Source organism: Magnolia sinica, chromosome 9 (assembly GCF_029962835.1).
Source record: "Magnolia sinica isolate HGM2019 chromosome 9, MsV1, whole genome shotgun sequence".
In the NCBI taxonomy this organism is placed as follows: domain Eukaryota; kingdom Viridiplantae; phylum Streptophyta; class Magnoliopsida; order Magnoliales; family Magnoliaceae; genus Magnolia; species Magnolia sinica.
In genome coordinates, this window is record NC_080581.1 from 76398422 (window position 1) to 76417915 (window position 19494).

At 38.7% G+C, this 19494-nt stretch overlaps 3 protein-coding genes and 1 long non-coding RNA gene across 9 annotated transcripts in view; 1 reads left to right on the forward strand and 3 right to left on the reverse strand.

Annotated features, from left to right (window-relative positions):
- LOC131255719 (uncharacterized) overlaps positions 1 to 18942 on the reverse strand; it is a 91373-nt gene extending 72431 nt beyond the window's left edge. Inside the window, exons 1-4 of one of the 3 annotated variants that reach the window (XM_058256516.1) lie at positions 18486 to 18942; positions 18157 to 18381; positions 12809 to 12840; positions 12231 to 12645 (exon numbers count right to left, since the gene is read on the reverse strand). In XM_058256516.1, the coding sequence (XP_058112499.1) occupies positions 12319 to 12645; positions 12809 to 12840; positions 18157 to 18271 (474 nt within the window). In that variant the 5' untranslated portion in view covers positions 18272 to 18381; positions 18486 to 18942 and the 3' untranslated portion in view covers positions 12231 to 12318. The other 2 variants (XR_009176307.1, XR_009176308.1) reach the window with 2 other exon arrangements.
- Positions 1352 to 4978, forward strand: LOC131255166 (receptor-like protein 35). The gene is made up of 3 exons (XM_058255865.1): positions 1352 to 2282; positions 2832 to 3610; positions 3932 to 4978. The coding sequence occupies exons 1-3, from the start codon at positions 1352 to 1354 to the stop codon at positions 4976 to 4978; spliced, it is 2757 nt and encodes a 918-aa protein (XP_058111848.1).
- LOC131255720 (uncharacterized) lies at positions 7871 to 12116 on the reverse strand. Of its 4 annotated transcripts, none has more exons than XM_058256519.1 (4): positions 11861 to 12116; positions 9332 to 9549; positions 8305 to 8348; positions 7871 to 8207 (listed from the first exon to the last, which is right to left on the reverse strand). In XM_058256519.1, exons 2-4 carry the CDS (start codon positions 9507 to 9509, stop codon positions 8037 to 8039), a joined length of 393 nt encoding a protein of 130 aa, XP_058112502.1. In that variant the 5' UTR covers positions 9510 to 9549; positions 11861 to 12116; the 3' UTR covers positions 7871 to 8036. The 4 variants fall into 4 exon arrangements, with proteins under 4 accessions (XP_058112502.1, XP_058112501.1, XP_058112503.1 ...); XM_058256518.1 differs by lacking the exon at positions 11861 to 12116 and adding an exon at positions 11617 to 11854; XM_058256520.1 differs by lacking the exon at positions 9332 to 9549.
- LOC131255725 (uncharacterized) lies at positions 13377 to 16404 on the reverse strand. Its single transcript, XR_009176322.1, has 2 exons — positions 13510 to 16404; positions 13377 to 13468 (listed from the first exon to the last, which is right to left on the reverse strand). It is a non-coding gene; the product is annotated as an uncharacterized LOC131255725 (long non-coding RNA).
- Positions 18943 to 19494: the final 552 nt, after the last annotated feature.

The window sequence follows — 19494 nt, forward strand, 5'->3', positions numbered from 1 at the left end:
ATAAGAAGTTTTTAATGGTGGCCCTTTAATCACCACTGTTTCCTCTAAAATGGTCCACATGAGAATTGAATCTCCTTCATTTCTGGGCTCATGCCCTAAAATTATCTTAGTAAAATGGATGAAAAGTGTGGATTAAATAAGTACATCATGATAGGCCCTATATAGCAGCGATCAGTAGCCACTCGCTAGTGACATGGTACCTGGATCCTAATCGGGAAATGTTTGGACCACACTGCGTTGGGTGAGACCCAGGCGCATCTAATCAGGAAATGTTTTAACCAACCACAAAGTATGGTGGGCAGTCAATCACCATTGTTTCCTACGGTGTTGTTCACCTGAGTGTATAAAAAATATACATTACGGTGGGCTTATAGAACATCAACCACTAACCAGTACCAACAATGCAATCCAAATCTACCTTGATGTTTATATGCCATCCAAACCGTTTATAAGGTTTGCCTGAGATGAAACTTTCTGGCCATACTAATGTTTCAAACCGTGGTCACTGTATTCTTACTGTTTCCTCCCGTGCGGCCCATTTGCTTTTTGGATCCACCTCATTTTTGGTCTTATGTCCTAAAATAGTCTCTCAAAACAGATGCACGGTGTGGATTTCTCATAGACATCACGGTGGGCCCCACTTAGCATCACAGCGCAGGAACTTCCTGGAAAGGCTTTGGGTGGAAATCCCCGTCCCGCTGACGTTCGCCGAGCTCGTCAAATGAGATCAAAGTTGCATGGGCATCACAATGTTGTATTTATTATATCCACACCGTTCATCTATTTGATGAGATCATTTTAGTGAACGTTGCCAAAAATAATTCACATCAAAAGCTCAAGTGGAACACACCACAAATAGCAATGGGATAATGATTCTCACCATTAAAACATTCATAGGCCCACCCTAACGTTGTAGCCAACATTTTGGGGCATGAGCCGAAAAACATGACTCAAAAATGAGGCAAATCCGACACTCAAGTGTCCCACACCAAAGGAAATAGTGGCCCCATGAAGTTTTTAACCGTAGGTGTTAAATTCCCTTTTCCATGTGGTATGGTCCACTTGAGATTTGGATCTTCCTCAATTGTTTTCTAATGAACTAAATTAAATTCAGCTGACATAATGAATGGACGGTGTGGATAAGCCACATACTTCATGGTGGACCCCACATATATTACTCAATTACAGGGAATTTGGAAAATCAAACGGGCACCACGGGCGGCTCTCGTGTGAATATTTCACACGTATGAGTCTAAACAGTAGTAACCTCTTCACTTTTTGTCTATAAATAAAGCTGACGCTTCCTATTCCTATACATCCCAAACTCCCAACACCCATCCATTATTGACCAATGGCTCTCCTGTTTTCTTCTAAAAACCCATCATTTCTCATTCTCTTCTTTTTATCATCTCTTCTCTTTCTCACTACCCAACAATGCAACCATCACCACTTCTCTGCTTTGCTCGACTTAAAGAATGGCTTTTACTTCACTGATATTTACGGCCTCTCTACTCTCCCCTCTTGGAATTCAAACAATACCGATTGCTGCTCTTGGGAACGCATCACGTGCGATGGACCCACTGGTCACGTGATCAGCCTCGATCTCAGTGAGCTCCGTATCATTGGTCGGATTGATTTTGAAAGTCTCTTTCATCTTCGGAGCCTGCAGAGGCTCAACCTCGCTTACAATGATTTTGATGGCTCTCCAATCCCATCTGGGTTTGACCAGCTCACCAGTTTGACCCATCTCAACCTCTCTCGGTTGTCCTTTTATGGCCAAATCCCACTGGAAATCTCCCGCTTGACCACTTTGGTTTCTCTCGATCTTTCTGACAATTCATATTGGAATGGTTCATCCTTTGAAAACCTGAAACTCGAAAACCCAAGCATTGGAGCAGTCGTCCAAAACCTGTCCAATCTGAGTGAACTCTATCTGGACAGGGTACACATCTTACTGCAGGGCCAGACCTTAGATTTGCCACTCCCTAATCTCCGCAAGTTGAGCTTAATAAATTGTGGTCTTTCAGGCTCCATCTTTTATTCCCTTTCACAGCTCCATTTCTTATCTGAACTCGACCTCAGCGGAAACAGTCTATCCTCTGCAGTGCTCACCTTCCCGGGGAGTCTCCACAAGTTGATCTTACGAGGTTGTGTCCTTTCAGGCTCCATCTTATCTTCCCTTTCACAGCTCCATTTCTTATCTGAACTCGACCTCAGCGGAAACAATCTATCCTCTGCAGTGCTCACCTTCCCGGGGAGTCTCCACAAGTTGATCTTACGAGGTTGTGTCCTTTCAGGCTCCATCTTTTCTTCCCTTTCACAGCTCCATTTCTTATCTGAACTCGACCTCAGCTATACCTATCTCTCCTCTGCAGTGCCCAGCTTCCCAGGTAGTCTCCGCAAGTTGATCTTACAAGATTGTGATATTTCAGGCTCCATCTATTCTTCCCTTTCACAGCTCCATTTCTTATCTGAACTCGACCTCAGCGGAAACAATCTATCCTCTGCAGTGCTCACCTTCCCGGGGAGTCTCCACAAGTTGATCTTACGAGGTTGTGTCCTTTCAGGCTCCATCTTTTCTTCCCTTTCACAGCTCCATTTCTTATCTGAACTCGACCTCAGCGGAAACAATCTATCCTCTGCAGTGCTCACCTTCCCGGGGAGTCTCCACAAGTTGATCTTACAAGGTTGTGTCCTTTCAGGCTCCATCTTTTCTTCCCTTTCACAGCTCCATTTCTTATCTGAACTCGACCTCAGCTATACCTATCTCTCCTCTGCAGTGCCCAATTTCATAGGGAACTTATCCTCCTTGACGTCCCTGCTTCTTACAGATTGTGGATTGCATGGAAAATTCCCTGAGAGTGTTTTCCAGCTGCCAAATCTACAAATCATCGAGATATCAGGCAATCCACTTGTAGCTATCAATTTGCCGGAGTTCCCTCAAAACAATACTCTACAGCAATTGATCCTTTCAGACACTAGATTTTCAGGAAAGTTACCAGCTGATTCTCTCAGTAATCTCAAATTCTTGACTGAATTAGACCTCAGCAATTGCAACTTGTCAGGATCATTACCATCCTCACTTTTGAACCTTACCAAACTGCAATATCTGTATCTTTCATCCAATAAATTGAGCGGCCCAATTCCTTCTCCATATGGAAACGAGCTTCTGAATCTCAAAGTGATCAGCTTAGAGAATAATTTGCTTAATGGGACCATTCCATCATCATTGCTTTCACTCCCATCATTACAAATGTTGGTTCTCGGAGGTAACCAACTTAGCGGTCAACTTGGGGAGTTTCACAATGCCTCTTCTTCACAGCTGGAGTACATCCTTTTGGGTAACAATAATTTCAGTGGTGATGTGGAGCTAGGCTTATTTCAAAACCTCAAAAAGCTTTACCGTCTGGATCTTTCAGATAACAACTTGTCAGTCCAATATGGCAGTGGTAATTCCACATTTGTTTCCATCCCCCAGTTTGAAGCTTTGTTGTTACGTTCTTGCAACATCAGCACATTTCCAAATTTCTTGAGAAATCAAGAGCAGTTGAGGGAATTGGACCTTTCCTACAATAAAATTAGTGGTGAAATACCCAAATGGATATGGGAGGTTGGCAATGGGTCTTTATCCTTTTTAAATCTTTCTCACAATGTTCTGCAGGGAATAGTACCATCTCCCCATCTTTTGTCGATCAGTGACTTACGTGTTCTGGACATTAGCTCCAACAAGCTAGAAGGCTCACTTCCTATCCCACCACCGTCCATCTTTTTCTTTTCAGTTTCAAACAATAGCCTTGGTGGTGAAATCCCTCAATCAGTTTGCAATGCAACATCCCTAGCAGTCCTTGATTTATCTCACAATAACTTTACCGGTCAGATTCCACCATGTTTGGGTGAGATTGGTGGTAGACTTAATGTGTTGAATCTTCAGGGAAATGCTTTCAATGGCACCTTACTTCAGATATTTAAAGAGGGATGCAACATACGAACGCTTGATCTCAGTGAGAATCAATTAGAGGGCCAAGTGCCAAGGTCTTTCGCTAATTGCAAAATGTTGGAGGTATTAAACCTTGGAAACAATCAGATACATGACACCTTCCCTTTATGGTTGGGAGCTTTGTCCCAGTTGCGTGTTCTCGTCTTGAGATCCAACCAATTTCATGGCACCGTTGGGCATCCTCTAACAAATCACCATTTCCCACTGTTACAAATTTTCGACCTCTCATTCAACAGCTTTGAGGGTAATTTGCCATCTAATATGTTCAAGAGCTGGAAGGCGATGATGGATGATGACAAATCCCAATCTTTGGTCCTTGGCAAAATGATAAGCAATTCCATATACTATCAAAACAAAGTATCTGTAGTCAGCAAAGGGCTACTGATGGAAGTGGTAAAGATCCTTACTGCGTTCACTGTAGTGGATCTCTCAAAGAACAAATTTCAGGGGAATATCCCTAAATCAATTGGGGATCTAAAGTCACTCCATGTGCTCAATATGTCCAAGAATTATTTAATAGGTGGAATTCCAACATCACTTCAAAACCTAGGGGATCTGGAGTCATTAGATCTTTCACATAATAAATTGTCAGGGGAGATCCCTTGGCAGTTAACAGACCTAACATTCCTTGCAGTGTTGAATCTCTCACAGAATTTCCTCGTGGGAAAAATACCACAAAGTCGGCAATTTCTTACATTTAACAATGAATCATTCAAAGAGAACTTAGGATTGTGTGGACCTCCATTATCAAAGAAATGCGAAGATGCAAAGAGTGAACCATCGCCAACTCTGTCAACATTGCAATCTGAAAGGAAATATGATTGGGAATTAATATGGTTAGGATTTGGAGTTGGATATGGAGTAGGTGTAGGGATGCTTTTCTGGACTCTAGCACTTTGGAGGAAGGGAAGAAGAGAATTATATATATTTGTTGATGGAATGCTTTCATTGATTTTTCCTTCCATGGTGTTTTCTAAATAGCAACGATGGTAATAGGATTGGAGCTAGGGTAAGTGTGTTTGTATAGTTTGTGGCTAAAAGAAAAAAGTTTTAGTTGCTTTCTCCTTTTTGTAATTTTGTGTATTTTGCTTGGTCTTTTATGATATGCATTATAGTTGTTTGTTGCATTTGCACCTTCCTGAATGGTTGTAAAGAACATTTTCAAATAAATAAAATTACATGTGGTGTGCTCCCACATTTCTGCAACAACAACAACAACAATAACAACAAAAATTAAAAATAAAATCTCAGCTATCTCTTTGTTTTCAAATTTTGGCCCACCTTGGCAACAAGATAACTTAATCTATGAGCTGGATGATCTAACTAATGTAGCCTAGCCAATGGTCTTTTTTTTTTCTCCCAATGGTCTAGACAAATGTGGGCTAAGCAAACATTCAGACGAAGAAGAGTGGTGTTTTATGTATATTTTTATATTTTGTGTTTTTCGATCAATCACACACAAAGTTCTTTCACCTTCCCACATCTATGTATGTGGAGTGTAAGAGTAATCACTTGTTATCATGTGGTGATTTTTGAGTTGGACTTTTGTGATGCCAAAAAGAAGTGTGGAAATCATCATCTGCTCGAAAGGCACCATAACATACAGTTTTATACTTGCAAGGGGACACTTGGCCAGTCTAACCAAGCAATATGGGCCGTGTATTACATTCAGAACGCATTTTTTAGGCCACCATGTAAAAATCCCACCAATAAGCATACCATCTAAACAATAACTATGAAGTGGACAATCAACATAATTTATGGGAAAGTAGGCCTATTCAGCAGTGAGCTATCTATCTGTTAGGCCCATCATCTATTGCTTACGGTTCTAAAGTATTAATTTTATCAGAAAATCCTAATCATGCCATCCATGGTTTGGCAATAAATAAATATAAAAAGAAGTCCCACATATGGATGGATTAGATCAATATTTCAGGGGAGATTTCTTGGCAGTTGACAGAGCTAACATTCCCATCAGTATTTAACCTTTCACAAAATCACATTATGAGAAGCATATCACAAATTAAACAGGTTTTTACATTTATAAATGAATCATTCTAAAAAAATTCACGATTATGAGAACCTCCACTGTCGAGAAAATGCATTGCACCACCATCAGTAATGCCAACCAACCTTTGAAGATACGAATTCATAATTGGACTGGAAATTCACGTGGATAGGATTTTGAGTCAGATATAGAGTAGGAATGGGAGTTCTTTTCTAGACCAACCTAATGGATGGATTGGATCTCACACTTATATCCCATGTTGCAACATGTGTTGCCATACATGATCTTATTGAACAGACACAAGGGCTTAGCAAATGAGACCATTTGCAAATCATGGGCACTTTTTAAAGGGAACGTGCAAAAATAAAAGGTATTCGTGCTTTTCTTATAGTTTGGAACTCCAAATTTCACACCAACAGTAGGTTGCTCCCTTACATTTAAGAATTTATATAACTAAAGTGACAATGTATATGAGTAATTTTTTAAAATCATATATAGTTTTCTATGGTGTTGCCAACCTTATGAATGGATATGCATGATTTTCATGCATGCCTTTAAGGTGGGCCTACAGCATAGCTCGAACAATAGTTGAGCTCTAAGTCCACTATTTTGTGTGCCTGACATCCAGTCCCTAAATTAGGTATGCCTGAAATTTTAGGGTATAAGACAAAAATTCATCTCCATCCACAACTGAGTTGAGCCTAAACACAAGAAATAATGCAAGAGGGGACACCAACCATAGGTTATACATGTGGCCTAAAAGGTGTGTATATTCTATCCAATCCGATCATCAAACTAGTCTAATTAGGATGAATAGATAATATTCCAAGAGTCATCTTGATCCAAAACACATGCAGACCACACATTGTTAACATAGAAATTTTAGGCATGATTTTATATTGTTACTGAGAGTCTAGCCTACAGTAGTTGTTGCATGTCACACAAGAAATCTTGTATGTTTTGGTGCGAGTGAAGGATATATGCATTTGCCCTTGGCCGGGCTACTTATATTAATATCTTAAAATGACAAAAGCACCTATCATCATGCATACCTGTAAAACTAGTGGCTATACCACGAGGATTACTTGAAGAAAAAAGTTCAAACAACCCATCACTAGGTGGGACATACACAGAGATTGAGTTGGACCACTGGCCGTTCACTCAGTTCCAGTTCAACAGTAACCTACCGGATGAAAGAACCATTATGGTTTTCTTCCCTAATTTTTATGATGCATCTTGCCGTTACCTTTAAATCCTTCTTTGCATTTTTTTTCTTTGAGGTTTGAAATTGATTTTGAAATACACTACAAGAAAAATGACTTTTATTGGCAGTCAAAAGCACCAGTAAAGGTCAAAAATTGCGCTGTGGAAAGCTTTATCAGTACTCAGACAAGCGCTGAAAAAAGGTGCGCTGGCAAAGGCTTTACCAGTGCTCATCATCATTTATTGGCAATTTTTCTTGCCACGGTGATCGAGTAGACTTTTCCGGCGCCCATTTTCCTTTTTCCGGCGCATCTGCTAGCCATCGGTAATCACTTAAAAAGTGTCTGGAAAAGTTGAAAAAGTGCCTGCAAAAATCTGTCCAAACACCTGTAAAAGTCATCTGAAGCACGGTTGCTGGCCACCAGTAATCACTGAAAAAGTGCCTAGGAACATTAAAAACGTCAATAAAAGTTTGTCCAGTGTCGATAAATGTCTTCCAAAGTACGACAAAGGTTTGAGAAGCACCGGCGAAGGTTTGAGAAACACCATTAAAAGCTGGGCAACCCACGGCAAAAGCCAGTAAAAAAAAAAAATTCGGTTGGAACCTGTATTTTTTAATATTTGAAACCTAAAAAATGTTACGGTACAATTAAAAATGAATATTAAACAAAATTTTATAACTTTACAATAAAATATACAATATTTACAACAATACATTGAAAATGGTCTTGAATACATAAAAATAAATAAAAATCCTTCATGTGGTCCACTCTTAGATTGGCCACACTGTCGAATGAAATGGAGAAGACCGAACTGGTAAACCTCTCATCAAGCCACTTCATACATTAGCTTGTTGAACATAGATGGCACTGTTGGGCTGATCGTCTTCGCAGTCCATAGCCCTGCAATCCAATGTGTAACCAAATTACTCGATGTAGGTTCTGACTGTAACAAATACTTTGAGCTAGTTGTGTAATCAAAAGAATCCAACAAGTATCTCTGCTAACAAAAAGAACAAAATAAATAAATAAACATATATTGGAGTAGCAGGAACATTGTATCAAAGAAATTGTATGGTCAAGATAAAAAACAATACGATGATTTGGTACATGAATTCTATTTCCATTGGTTCGGGTGCCTCTGCAACATTTGTAAACCTTGGTCAGAAGAAATTGGTACAGAAGAGAAAACATATTACAAGTGTAACCATGAAGAGGACCTTTCAATTACAAGCTAGCAGAAACCAACAATACAAGTAGAGGCGTACACGAGTCGAACCAAGTCGAGCTTGGCACAACTCGACTCGGCTGGGCCACTAGCTGACCCCAGCTTGAACTCGGCTCAGCTTGGCTCAGTTCAGTCAGCAGCTCGGGCCAGTTCGAGTCAAGTTCAAGCCAAGTTCACAGCAGTTTTACAGGTACTTCATCAAACACCTTGTAGGCAACATTAAAATCAAGAAAAAAAAGGGTATTTGTTTCATATACATACTTTCCTTGCCACCAGCAGACACTTTGTTGAGAGTCATTTCATCAAACACTTGGTGAGCAACATCAATATCAAAGTAACTGAGTCACCGAACTGGTTTGATCTGAGTTCAATTCGAGTTGGGGTTCGATCCAAGTCGAGTCGAGCTCAGGCAAGCTCGAACTCGGTTCCAAATTTTTTAGAGCTCGAAAAATCAGCTTGACTCGGCTCGAATTCAGTTTCAAACCGAGTCGAATCGAGCTTTTTCGAGTCCAGTCGAGTGAGCTAACCGAGCTAACTCGGTTCATGTACAGCCCTAAATACAAGCCAAAAGTTCACCAATTTCAATTGGGTTTTCCTTGTGTTGGAAGCAGTAAAGGAGCTAACGGAATCAACAAAAAGATGATACCAAACAAAATGCTAGCAATTCCCAAAAGAAATTGAAAGTTTCACTTCGTTTTCAACAAGCCAGAAACTTGCTGGGTTGAAACTACTAATACTCCAAGTAAATCATCAACTTGGAATGTTTTGCCACCTTTTTGAACAGGTCAACTTAACCAGGCTTTCAGTCAGGCCACAAGCTTTTTGAACAATGTACAAAAGAAAATCTACACAGCAATATGCCAGGACTACAACACTTCTTGTTTGCATATCATAACCTTTCAAATTTTCTGTTGAACAGCTTGTCAGTAGTGGGGCAAAGCTAGGAGGTAATGATGAGTGAACAGAATCAAAGCTGTTGGTCAGTAATGGTTGCTGCAAACACACGTGTTGCTCGCCTGTACTGGGGGAGGTCAATATACTCTGATTGAGGCGAATTTTCAAATCCAGTGTCATCTCTTGGATATCCAATTTCCAATATGTTCTTCAAAGTTTCCTGGAATGGAAAAGCATTAAAAAGACAAATACAAGGGAGGAAAAAATAGATATTTTACCACTACAGTTTGGTTGATGGATCGGTTTTGTTTCGTGGCATATCGTCAAAAGAATTTGCCATGTTGGTCCATATACAAATATAGAACATAAATATTGCCTTATTCAAAATTTTAGTTGACAGAACATACTTTACTCCTGTCAGATGCTTACAAGGTCTTACAGAGTCCCTTTTCCTGGATTTACAGATTGTTCTTTTCCGGTTAGGCCATAAGGATCAAACACCCATATTCTAGGACTTCTGTAAGGATGGTTGGTTTTGTATTTCTTGAAACCGTGTTTGGAAATGATAATTAAACTGATTTTAGAAAAATACAAATATGGTAAATGTTTGGTGTAGATACCCTTACGTAGGAATGTGGGAGTTCTATCCTAATTAGGTGAATACTAAACTTTGGGAGAGTTTAAAGGAGATTTGTTGTTTTTCAGACTTTCTAGAAATGTTCCAAGTTACTTTATGTGAGAAAGTAGTATTTCAACTTTAGTGGAAAGCTTAATCTTTATAACAATGCGTGATGCGTGGGGTGTAGTAACCATGCAATGGTTATGGTGCATCAGGGAGCACCAGCTTCAAGCGAATCAGTTAAGAATTACTCAAAAGGGTGTTTTCTTCCCCCAAAATCAAATTAATTGTTGATTGTGAACAGTTTTCTCAAACTAACCTATGAAACCAAAATATAGCACCACATTTTAAATGAGCAAACCAAAGACTATGCAGAACAGGGAACAGGTAAAATCTGCAGAGCTGACAACACACCTCCTGTCGTGCAGCTTCATCATCAATTGTTACAAAACAAAGAAAGTTGTTATTACAAACTTAGCAATAACAATGATGGATAAGATACTTCTTCTCCCTCATGAACCAAATCCTAGAGACACCAAGTGCACCTTTGGTAACTCTTTCGTAAAAAAGAATACAAAGGCGAAACACAAGCAGCGTTGATTACATGCAAGTCCTGTGCTCATCAGCACATACAGATCCCCATGGACTACTTTCAAGTTGCAACCAACAGAGGATTTAGCACTACAGACTGCTAGCACACTGTCACAAGAGTTGCACCAATACTCATTGCCAGTTGCTGCTAAATACTATCAAATATAATGTTAATAAGGCATTCATATTCATTTTTTTTTTGTTTCTGATGCTCAAGTTAGTAAGTAATGTTAGTAATGCTTTAAGTACACGAAACAAGAATCTAATTGGATTTTTTGGGAAAAAAGATCAAAAGAAAATTAAAGTTTATGATTGTTTATCACCACCGGAGGCTGGATCGTTATTGGTGGCAGAAATCCAACTTAACCATAATGTTACAAGCTCCTTGCTTTTTTTGTAGGGTGAATTTTTAACATTCTCTATCCTAATATGTTTGCAGATGGACTTGTTTGTAAATATGCAAAATGCATTGTAAGTTATTGCCTCAATTGTTTTTTGTTAGAAATATCACATTCTATACATTGAATAAGAATAATTTTACTGAAAATTTTTAGTAGATAACAAAGATAGCTGCAACTTACAGTTATAATATTGGAAATGCACATCCTACAATCACATCCCATAATATATATATATATATATATTCTTTTTTATATCATCAATGCATCAATAGCTAATTTTTACTTTCCGGAGATGTTTGCGACAAAAGATCCCAGAATGAGGGACAGACTCATGTACAAAGTTAACCCAATTGCGCTTGCGAACAGATCCGAGTTGAATACCTTCAAGTGAAAATGATTTTTTGAGGAATTCTAATTTTCTTGATTATTGAGAAAAAGGGGTGGAATTCATCATATATATAAATAAATAAATCCTTCATCAACCACTGTATTGAATTTCACAAAAAATAAAAAAACAAATTCATGGACTAGAAAGTAGAGCAGAGTAACTGATGAAATCTGTAGTTTTCCATTACCTCATGATTCAATGTTAGTTTTTCATATCCATGTATTCATTCAACAATGTAATCAACCTACTTATTAAATAATTATTAAAAAAAGAGCATGGTAGAAATACCTCATTTCATTAAAAAAAACATTTCGGATCAATGGCAGTAGAGAGTAATTATTTCACCTTTGCAGTTCCTCTGCCTACTTGAAGATGTTTGTTGCCGTATGCGAGTACTCGTCGAGTTAGAATTGGGAGAATTCAAGATGAAAATAAAATCAAGAAGCAACGACAATGTAGGGGAGATTTCGGGGCAAAAAAGACCCATAAATCAAACATCAAATCTACGAAGCAATAGAAAAACAAGATTTACCTAAACCTGAAAATCTCCTCTTTGGTGAGTGAAGAAACTCAACATACTCCCGCTCCATCTGTCCTTTGTCTGTCTTGTGCAGCTGCAGAACCAACGACCGACATGTGACAATCCCTTTAAGAATACCACAAGATCCACCATAGAAAAAACTCAAAAAACTAAATAATAAAAGTAAAAGAATAAAAAATTCAGAACTCCAACCAGATCCCCTAAGAAGAAAATCCCGCCTGACGATGCTATCAAAAATCGATGATTTTGCAGAATTTTGCAATCAAATGAAATAAAATATAAGTATAAACCACATAACTCAACAAAAATGAAGAAACTGAAGTATATGGAAACAGATTGAGAGACAAACCTGTCAACTGACGACAGCGACGAACGGAAGGGCTTCCTAAAGAGTTGGCAAGGAGTCGTCACCACCGTAGTCACCGAGGACCATATAGCCTCTCTCGATCCTATTCACAAGGCCGATCAAGCTCTCCGCGAGAAGCAAGGAAAGTGATGATGAGAGACTCCGCGAGGCCCAAGGAATTGCAGTTGATGGCAATCACAGTGGTAGCTGCAGCAGCAAAACCAAAAATGCTTCTCCCAACCAACTTGATCCAACTTCCATCCCATCCATCCATCTTAAATCCAACTGTTCTGAGGTTGCTATCATCGGATCGGTTCTGCGAACGGACGACAAATCTGCATAATCTAGAAGAAGCGGGAGAGATCAATTTTCTCCATTTTACATTGATCCAATTATTTGGACAGAGAGATCGACGGGAATCAGAAGCTCTCTGTGAGGGTTTCAGAGATGAAGGGAAATATGATGGGGGGGTGGGGGGGATACATTTTTTAGGCAATAAATCAATAAACAGAACTTATGAAAGAATTAAATACATTAGCAGCAACTCATAGTGCCCATCTTCAAATATCAAAATTAGGGAAATCAACATGTACCTTCTCATCATCAAAGTCATACAGCTCAGCAGCTGCAAAAAGCCAGGAAAGGAAATATCATGACATTGAAGGTATGCTTCATTCATAGAAAAACCAAAGAAAAAACAGTAAACTTCAAACTTTATGCATATGTCAATTAAAACATAAACGCAAAAGATAGTGTGAAAATTATGAATCCACATACTGTCATCCATTTTGAATTTGATAGCATCTTTTGTAAATTTCTTCATTTTTGCATCGGGCAATTGTGAAGTGTTGTTCTTTGCGAATCGTCCACAACAATACAAGGCAAGATCTTATCATGTGAACCCAATCAAATTCAAAAAATTGTTTCCCTTCGTAGCACTGTGATCAGTAGGCCGGAGAAAATTATGAATCCACATACTGTCATCCATTTTGAATTTGATAGCATCCTCTGTAAATTTCTTATTTTTGCATTGGGCAATTGTGAAGTGTTGTTCTTTGCGAATCGTCCACAACAATACAAGGCCAAATCTTATCATGTGAGCCCAATCAAATTCAAAAAGTTGTTTCCCTTCGTAGCACTGTGATCAGTAGGCCAGAGAAATGAAGTTCATCTTTTAAGCACAATCAATAACAAATTGCATTCTGCAATAGCTTACATCCAAATACACTGGTCTAGATAGAGGACTGGTGCAACTTTTCCAAATACACTGGTCTAGATGGAGGACTGGTGCAACTTTTCCAAAATACACTGGTCTACATTAAACTGCAACAATAGATTATGTTCCAACATCCCAGCTAGTTAGATGATCCAACAAGTCCCCCATAGCTTGCACAAAAAAAAAAAAAAAGACTTGAATTTTCTACCAGGTTTTGAGCCAATAGCTACCAAACAGTACACATCCAGTGTCAAAAGCTTCAATGACATATAATAAGGTATTTGAATTGGAGCTTGTTTGCTCACTCAAGGTTCATTGTCATGATAAAAGCTATGGGAATGCAACTTTCCAGAATCATAGAGAAGATGTAATCTAAAATAAAAGGATTGGAGCCGGAACTGTAGATGGAGGATGCCCTACAAATCTCCATCAGATTGGAAGATCCAAACCCCTTTATTTTGGTAGAGGTTTATTGACAAATTCATATCATATTAGCCAATATGTATCAAGAATTTCAAGTGGCTAATACATAACATGGAAGTAAGATGAAAGACTTTGGAACTTTGTCAAAGTTCTATTTTCCATCCATTTATGACTGAAAGCAAAAGACCTCACAATCGAGCTAATGTGCATCACATAGGAGTATCGTTCAACATTCATAAGCTTCTCCACTTTTACAGAACTGGACTTTGAGACCTACATCAATAGCCTGTTTGAATACAACCTTGTGTAGATCTAATCCATGATTCTTTGCGAAATGATTCCCAAATAAATAAAACATTCAATGAGAAACCAAGATAAGAACTGCAATTATCAATCATAGGCAAGGTCATGCACAAGATGTACACAGGCTGAGTAATAGAGAAAAAAAAAAGGTAATATTTGCAATAAAATGTACCATTTGCACACATAAAACACTTAGTAGGTGACCCTAGATCAAGGTATTCTGTATCGGCAACGGTGGCTGTAACAGTCACCACCATTACCGATATGGGTATCGGCCCTAACAGCCGATACAGGGGCGTAACGACCGTTATGACTCCCGTAATGGTTGAAAATGTTCTTTTGACCAAAATTTTATGAAAAAATATGTAGAAAATCTAGAACAATGTAAATATTCTATATATGTATTCATTTTTTGTTTTGAACATGATTATATGTATCTAATGTTTACACATTACAATCAAGCATTACAACTAGAAATAAAAAAGGCATAAATACTACTTTTTCATATTTTTTTTCAAGATCTATTCGATCAAATCACTTTAATTTATAGTTTTAATCTTAAAAACTTTAGTAAGAGTGGTCGAAATCTGTTGTAAAATGATCTACGAAACTTTTTGGAACGAGAAAAGTGAAAAAGCTGAGAGAAATAGATTTAAATAGAAAAAAGTTGTTGTTTTTCGACCGTTATGGGGGTAACGATCATTATGCCCCGTAACGGCCTTTACGGCCACCGTAACGGCTGATATGGTCCCAAAAAACCAACTGCCCCATTTCACCCCCTTATCACATAACAGTCATGGCCGTTATCTATACACATTGGCATTAACGGGCATATCATAACGGATACGGAACACCTTGCCCTATATCATTCGTGGGTGCACCGAAATTTTAAAGGAGACGGCAACTGTAGGTTCATGCAATTTTTGCAAGAATTCATGCTTAAAATTCAAAAAAGGAAAATTCATAGAGGATAAAAAAAACAGCTCCCTTAATCCATTACATTAGAAAATAGCAACTAGTACACAAGTTTGACTTTTTTCTTCAAATTTGATAACTTAAAACAACCACTTACATATTTTAATCTTAAAACAAACCATGCATCATCTAAGTACATTAAAAAATCGTATAAGGTGCCTCATTAACAGATACAGTTTCTGAATGGAGTGAGCAATCTTGTCAAAAAAGAAGAAGAAGAAGAAGAAGAAAAAGGAAAGAAAAGAAAAGAAAAGAAAAAAGAAACAATGGTTCAACAAAACTATGTCAGGAGTTCAAAGCCCCATTTGAATTAGAATTCCAAGTCTCTATGTAGCGGATAAATATCCAAGCATCTGAGTTGGGTACTCCAGTTTTTCCGAATGATCCAATTATTGTAGGTTGTCTATATCTACATCTATCTGTGTTCTATAGTTTAAATAGCAAGATCATGAGACTTGTGAAAAAGGTTTTGATGCGAGATTTCTTGGTTTAGCCATAAATAACAAATTGATGTCACATTTCCTAGAATATTGTAAACTAACCATAAGGTATCCACAACTCAAGGGGGTTTAGTATGACTCTATAATTTTGAGTTGAATACGTTTTGTGCAAATGATTGACTCTCTTCCACCTTCCCTGTAGTACATATTATCTAACAAAGCTGCATATGTTTTATAATTTTACTGCAATATCAGTCAGCATTTGAACGGTGCAGACTTGCAGGACTATTTATTTTCTTTTGGACAATTAGAGTCTTTTAGAAAATGAAACTTTGTGTTCCATAAACAATTTTATTTCAGTTGCCAAATTGCTAATTACATGACATATCTACTTGCATCATCTTTATGTACTCATTTGCGTTGACTATCACTATATGATCATTTTCCTTGGTCTAGTTGCAACATTGTTTACCATTTGTTATGCAGGAAAGGCCTCACATGTTTCAATTTGTTCCAAGCAGAAAACAGGTAAGAAACAGAGCTTCTCTTGTTATATGGTTCCATTTATATGGAATGATTTGCTTCTTTTTTCAGGTCGAAGCAGCGAAAAAGCTTCTTAAGATGATCCCACAGAACATAGAAGAAGGCTTGAGGGAGTTCCTGTATTTACTGTTCAAAATTTGAAAATTGCAATAGCTACAACTGGTGGAATTAAGTGGTATGCTGTTTCAGTGTTATATGTGTTTCTGTATATCATATTTGTAGCATTTAGAAAAGGACCATAGTTATAAATCCTTCTAATTTTTGCTGAAAACTATGGTTACCTCAGAACACACATCAGCAAAGGGAAACTCCTCCAAGTTTTCAAAGGGGAAACTGTAGAAGATATGAAATGTCAGAACTTGTAATTGAAAAACAGCACTAAGTTGGATGGATTCCACCCAAAACAGATGAATAATCCAGGAAGTGATGCGGGATGGTAATTTTCAATTTGTGAAGTGTAGAGCTACATTAAAGAACTACAAAATGTAATTTTTAAGTTTAAAATACTGGTATACCTTCTACATCACACAAGCTCTTGATCACTGTTGCATGTTCAATGTTAGTGAAGGTATTGTGCCCAACTAATTGGGGTCAACCTTTTTATTTCTAAGACATTAGTAACAAATAACACAAATGGAGGAAATTAATGAAGGTAAAAACCTTAAAAATTAAAATAGCTTGATGATTAAATACAGTTGATTTCAGTGCTTTTCAAAATAAATAAATAAATAAACAAATAAATGGACCACTTATTTGATTAAAACTCAATGCCAATTTTGTAGATATGAAAACAATGATGAATTTTGTATTAAAATAAGAAAATGGAAATTCTGAAAAGATGAGAAAAGGTGTGGTTTTGTTTTCATGAAAAGGACTTTGTGTTTCTTGCATCTCTCTCCTTTTTTGTCTTTTAAAATGGTCCCACATCAGAAATACATGGGAATATTTTAAGCTTCATAAAAGGTTGATTTCCTAGTATTCTCATATGCAAGCCTTACTGTGTTTGCTCATAGGTGCTTAGCAACCCCATCAGCAGGCACATGAGTGCCTGAGGCCATTGTGGTGCGTGCATGAGGAAGGGCTCTTGAAGTACACTTTGCACTTGCTTGATCGGACCGTTGGATTGTGCCCCTGGGTCGATTAGGTGTGATTAGATGGGTTGGATCTATAGATCATTGTAATTTGAATTGGGGAGATGGCAGATTTCTAAATATAGCAAACCCATCAAAAAGCATCTGAAGGGGTCTGTATCTATTCAGAGTGGCTAAATATACTCCAAAGACTCTAAGCCTCTCCTCTCTCACTCTTCCTGTCTCTCAAATCTCTACTGCTTTCTTAGACCAAGATTCGGTTTTCTGCTATTTTGTAATCCTATTCTGAATGACACCACTAAGTTCTCTTACTATTGGGCATATTTGAGGTTGTTGTGTCTGGTAGGCACCCACTTTGATTTTGCAAACATAAGGACACAATTCTCAGATCGAGAGGTTGGGCTTGTTGTATCCGGGAGGCGGGTTTGCTTTTAACCCACTTGCAAACTGATATAATAGTAGGGGGCAACCTTAAAGGTAGCAACATTGAAACGTTCTTCAATCCTATCTTTTAGGTTTCTTTTTTACTCTCTTTTTAATCATTATGTCTCTTTAATTCTAATTATAAAAGAAACATCTAATAAAAGACCTTATCCTCTTAAAATCTACTTATGGATTTAGTCCTGAACCTAGTTCATGTGCAAGCAAGTCATGCCTAGAACATTCAAGACTGTGCATACATAGGACCAAAACAATGAAGATCACCTGACACGAAAATCAGATCAGTCCACCAAACAAGTGGGCCACCACATACAGAAACACTGGAGATTTAGATCAGAACTGACAACAGTCTAAAATTGATGTACATGTGTGGCCCACCTGACAAGTGTACCAACCTAATGTCTGCACGAGGCGATCTTCATGGTGGGGCCACGATGGCATATACAATTTTGGTAGATTTCCAAAGTAAAGCAATATCAATAGCCCTACTGTTCGCTAATAAGAGTTACCTAATCCAAACAAGAAAGCCAAAAGCAGCACCGGTGGACTGGAGGATGTGACGCAGATCTGCTCTGAAGAGCAGCAAATGAACGGCGACGGGCAGCAGATACTCCAAGACAACATAATACACCGGGACCTCACTAGCAATGATGCTGAGGTTGGTTGTGGCGAGCGCCACCAGAGTGCTGACCAGGGCGCCGCTCAGCGCGCTCTGCACTTTCGTCTTCTCCGGCCTTCCGATCCCATTTCAAAACAGACATCTTTGAATCAAAATCTCAAAATAAAAAGAGGAAAGGAGAAATTAATCAAGGCAGGATCGATGAGTGGGAAGTAGTACCAGAGGCCGAATGCACCAGCTGTGAAGAGCGAGGTCCATATTCCCCAATGATCGTGATTCGTGAGGAGAGATGAGCGGTAGGAATGAGAAGTTGAAGTGGGCGGCTGTGATTTTCAGCCGTCGGTGGTGGGGTTTTGTGGGAGTGGTGATGAAGGGATGGGATTTGTTGGGGAGTGAAGGTTGGGAAGTGGGAAGGGAGGTTGTTGCTGAGATGGTTGGAAGGTGATGGTGGGTAAGGAAATGCGATCGTACAGATGGTGGGGCTGTGGAGAGAGGGAGAGTGGAGCTGAAGAAGGTGAGCGGCCATGGTATCGCCATCACAGAGAGAGAGAGAGAGAGAGAGAGAGAGAGAAGGACACGGGCGCTTTCCTTCCAAATGCCCAATGACTCTTGTCTCTCAATCTCAATAGAAGTTGATCGATCTCTTCGAGCTCTTGCACTGTCAAGAAGAAAGTGGAGCCGTGCGGGGGCGGAGAGAGATTGAGAAATGAATTATTCATTTATTTATCTATCGGGGGTACCTTTTATTGGGGGTACCTTAAAAAGTAAATAAATAAATGGCGGCGACGACAAAAACCGCCTATACGTGTATGTGTGTGTGTGGGAGAAGGTTCTATGCGGTCCAGCTCATCGGAGCTCCCCGTGAGGTCGAGTTCTGTGGAGCCCCACCATGATATATCATTTACCCCATCAGTCAGATGCATCATTCCATGGTGGGCCTAAGGTATAAAAATCAAGTCAATCCGTGACTTGTGTGGCCCACACCACATACAAGAGTCGAGAGGTGGTTACTTTCCATTAAAACATTTATAATTATTTTTTGGGCTCAATGAAATATTGTTCACAAATCCAGTCCATCCATTATGTGTGTCCAACTTGGATGAGGGTTCAGACCAAGTTTCAGACATATCCAAATTTTAGGTGGGCCCCACTAAGTGCTTTTATATGTTTTAGGCATGTCTTCACATGATTTTAGATGGTATGGCCCACCGGAGTCCTGCATATAGCT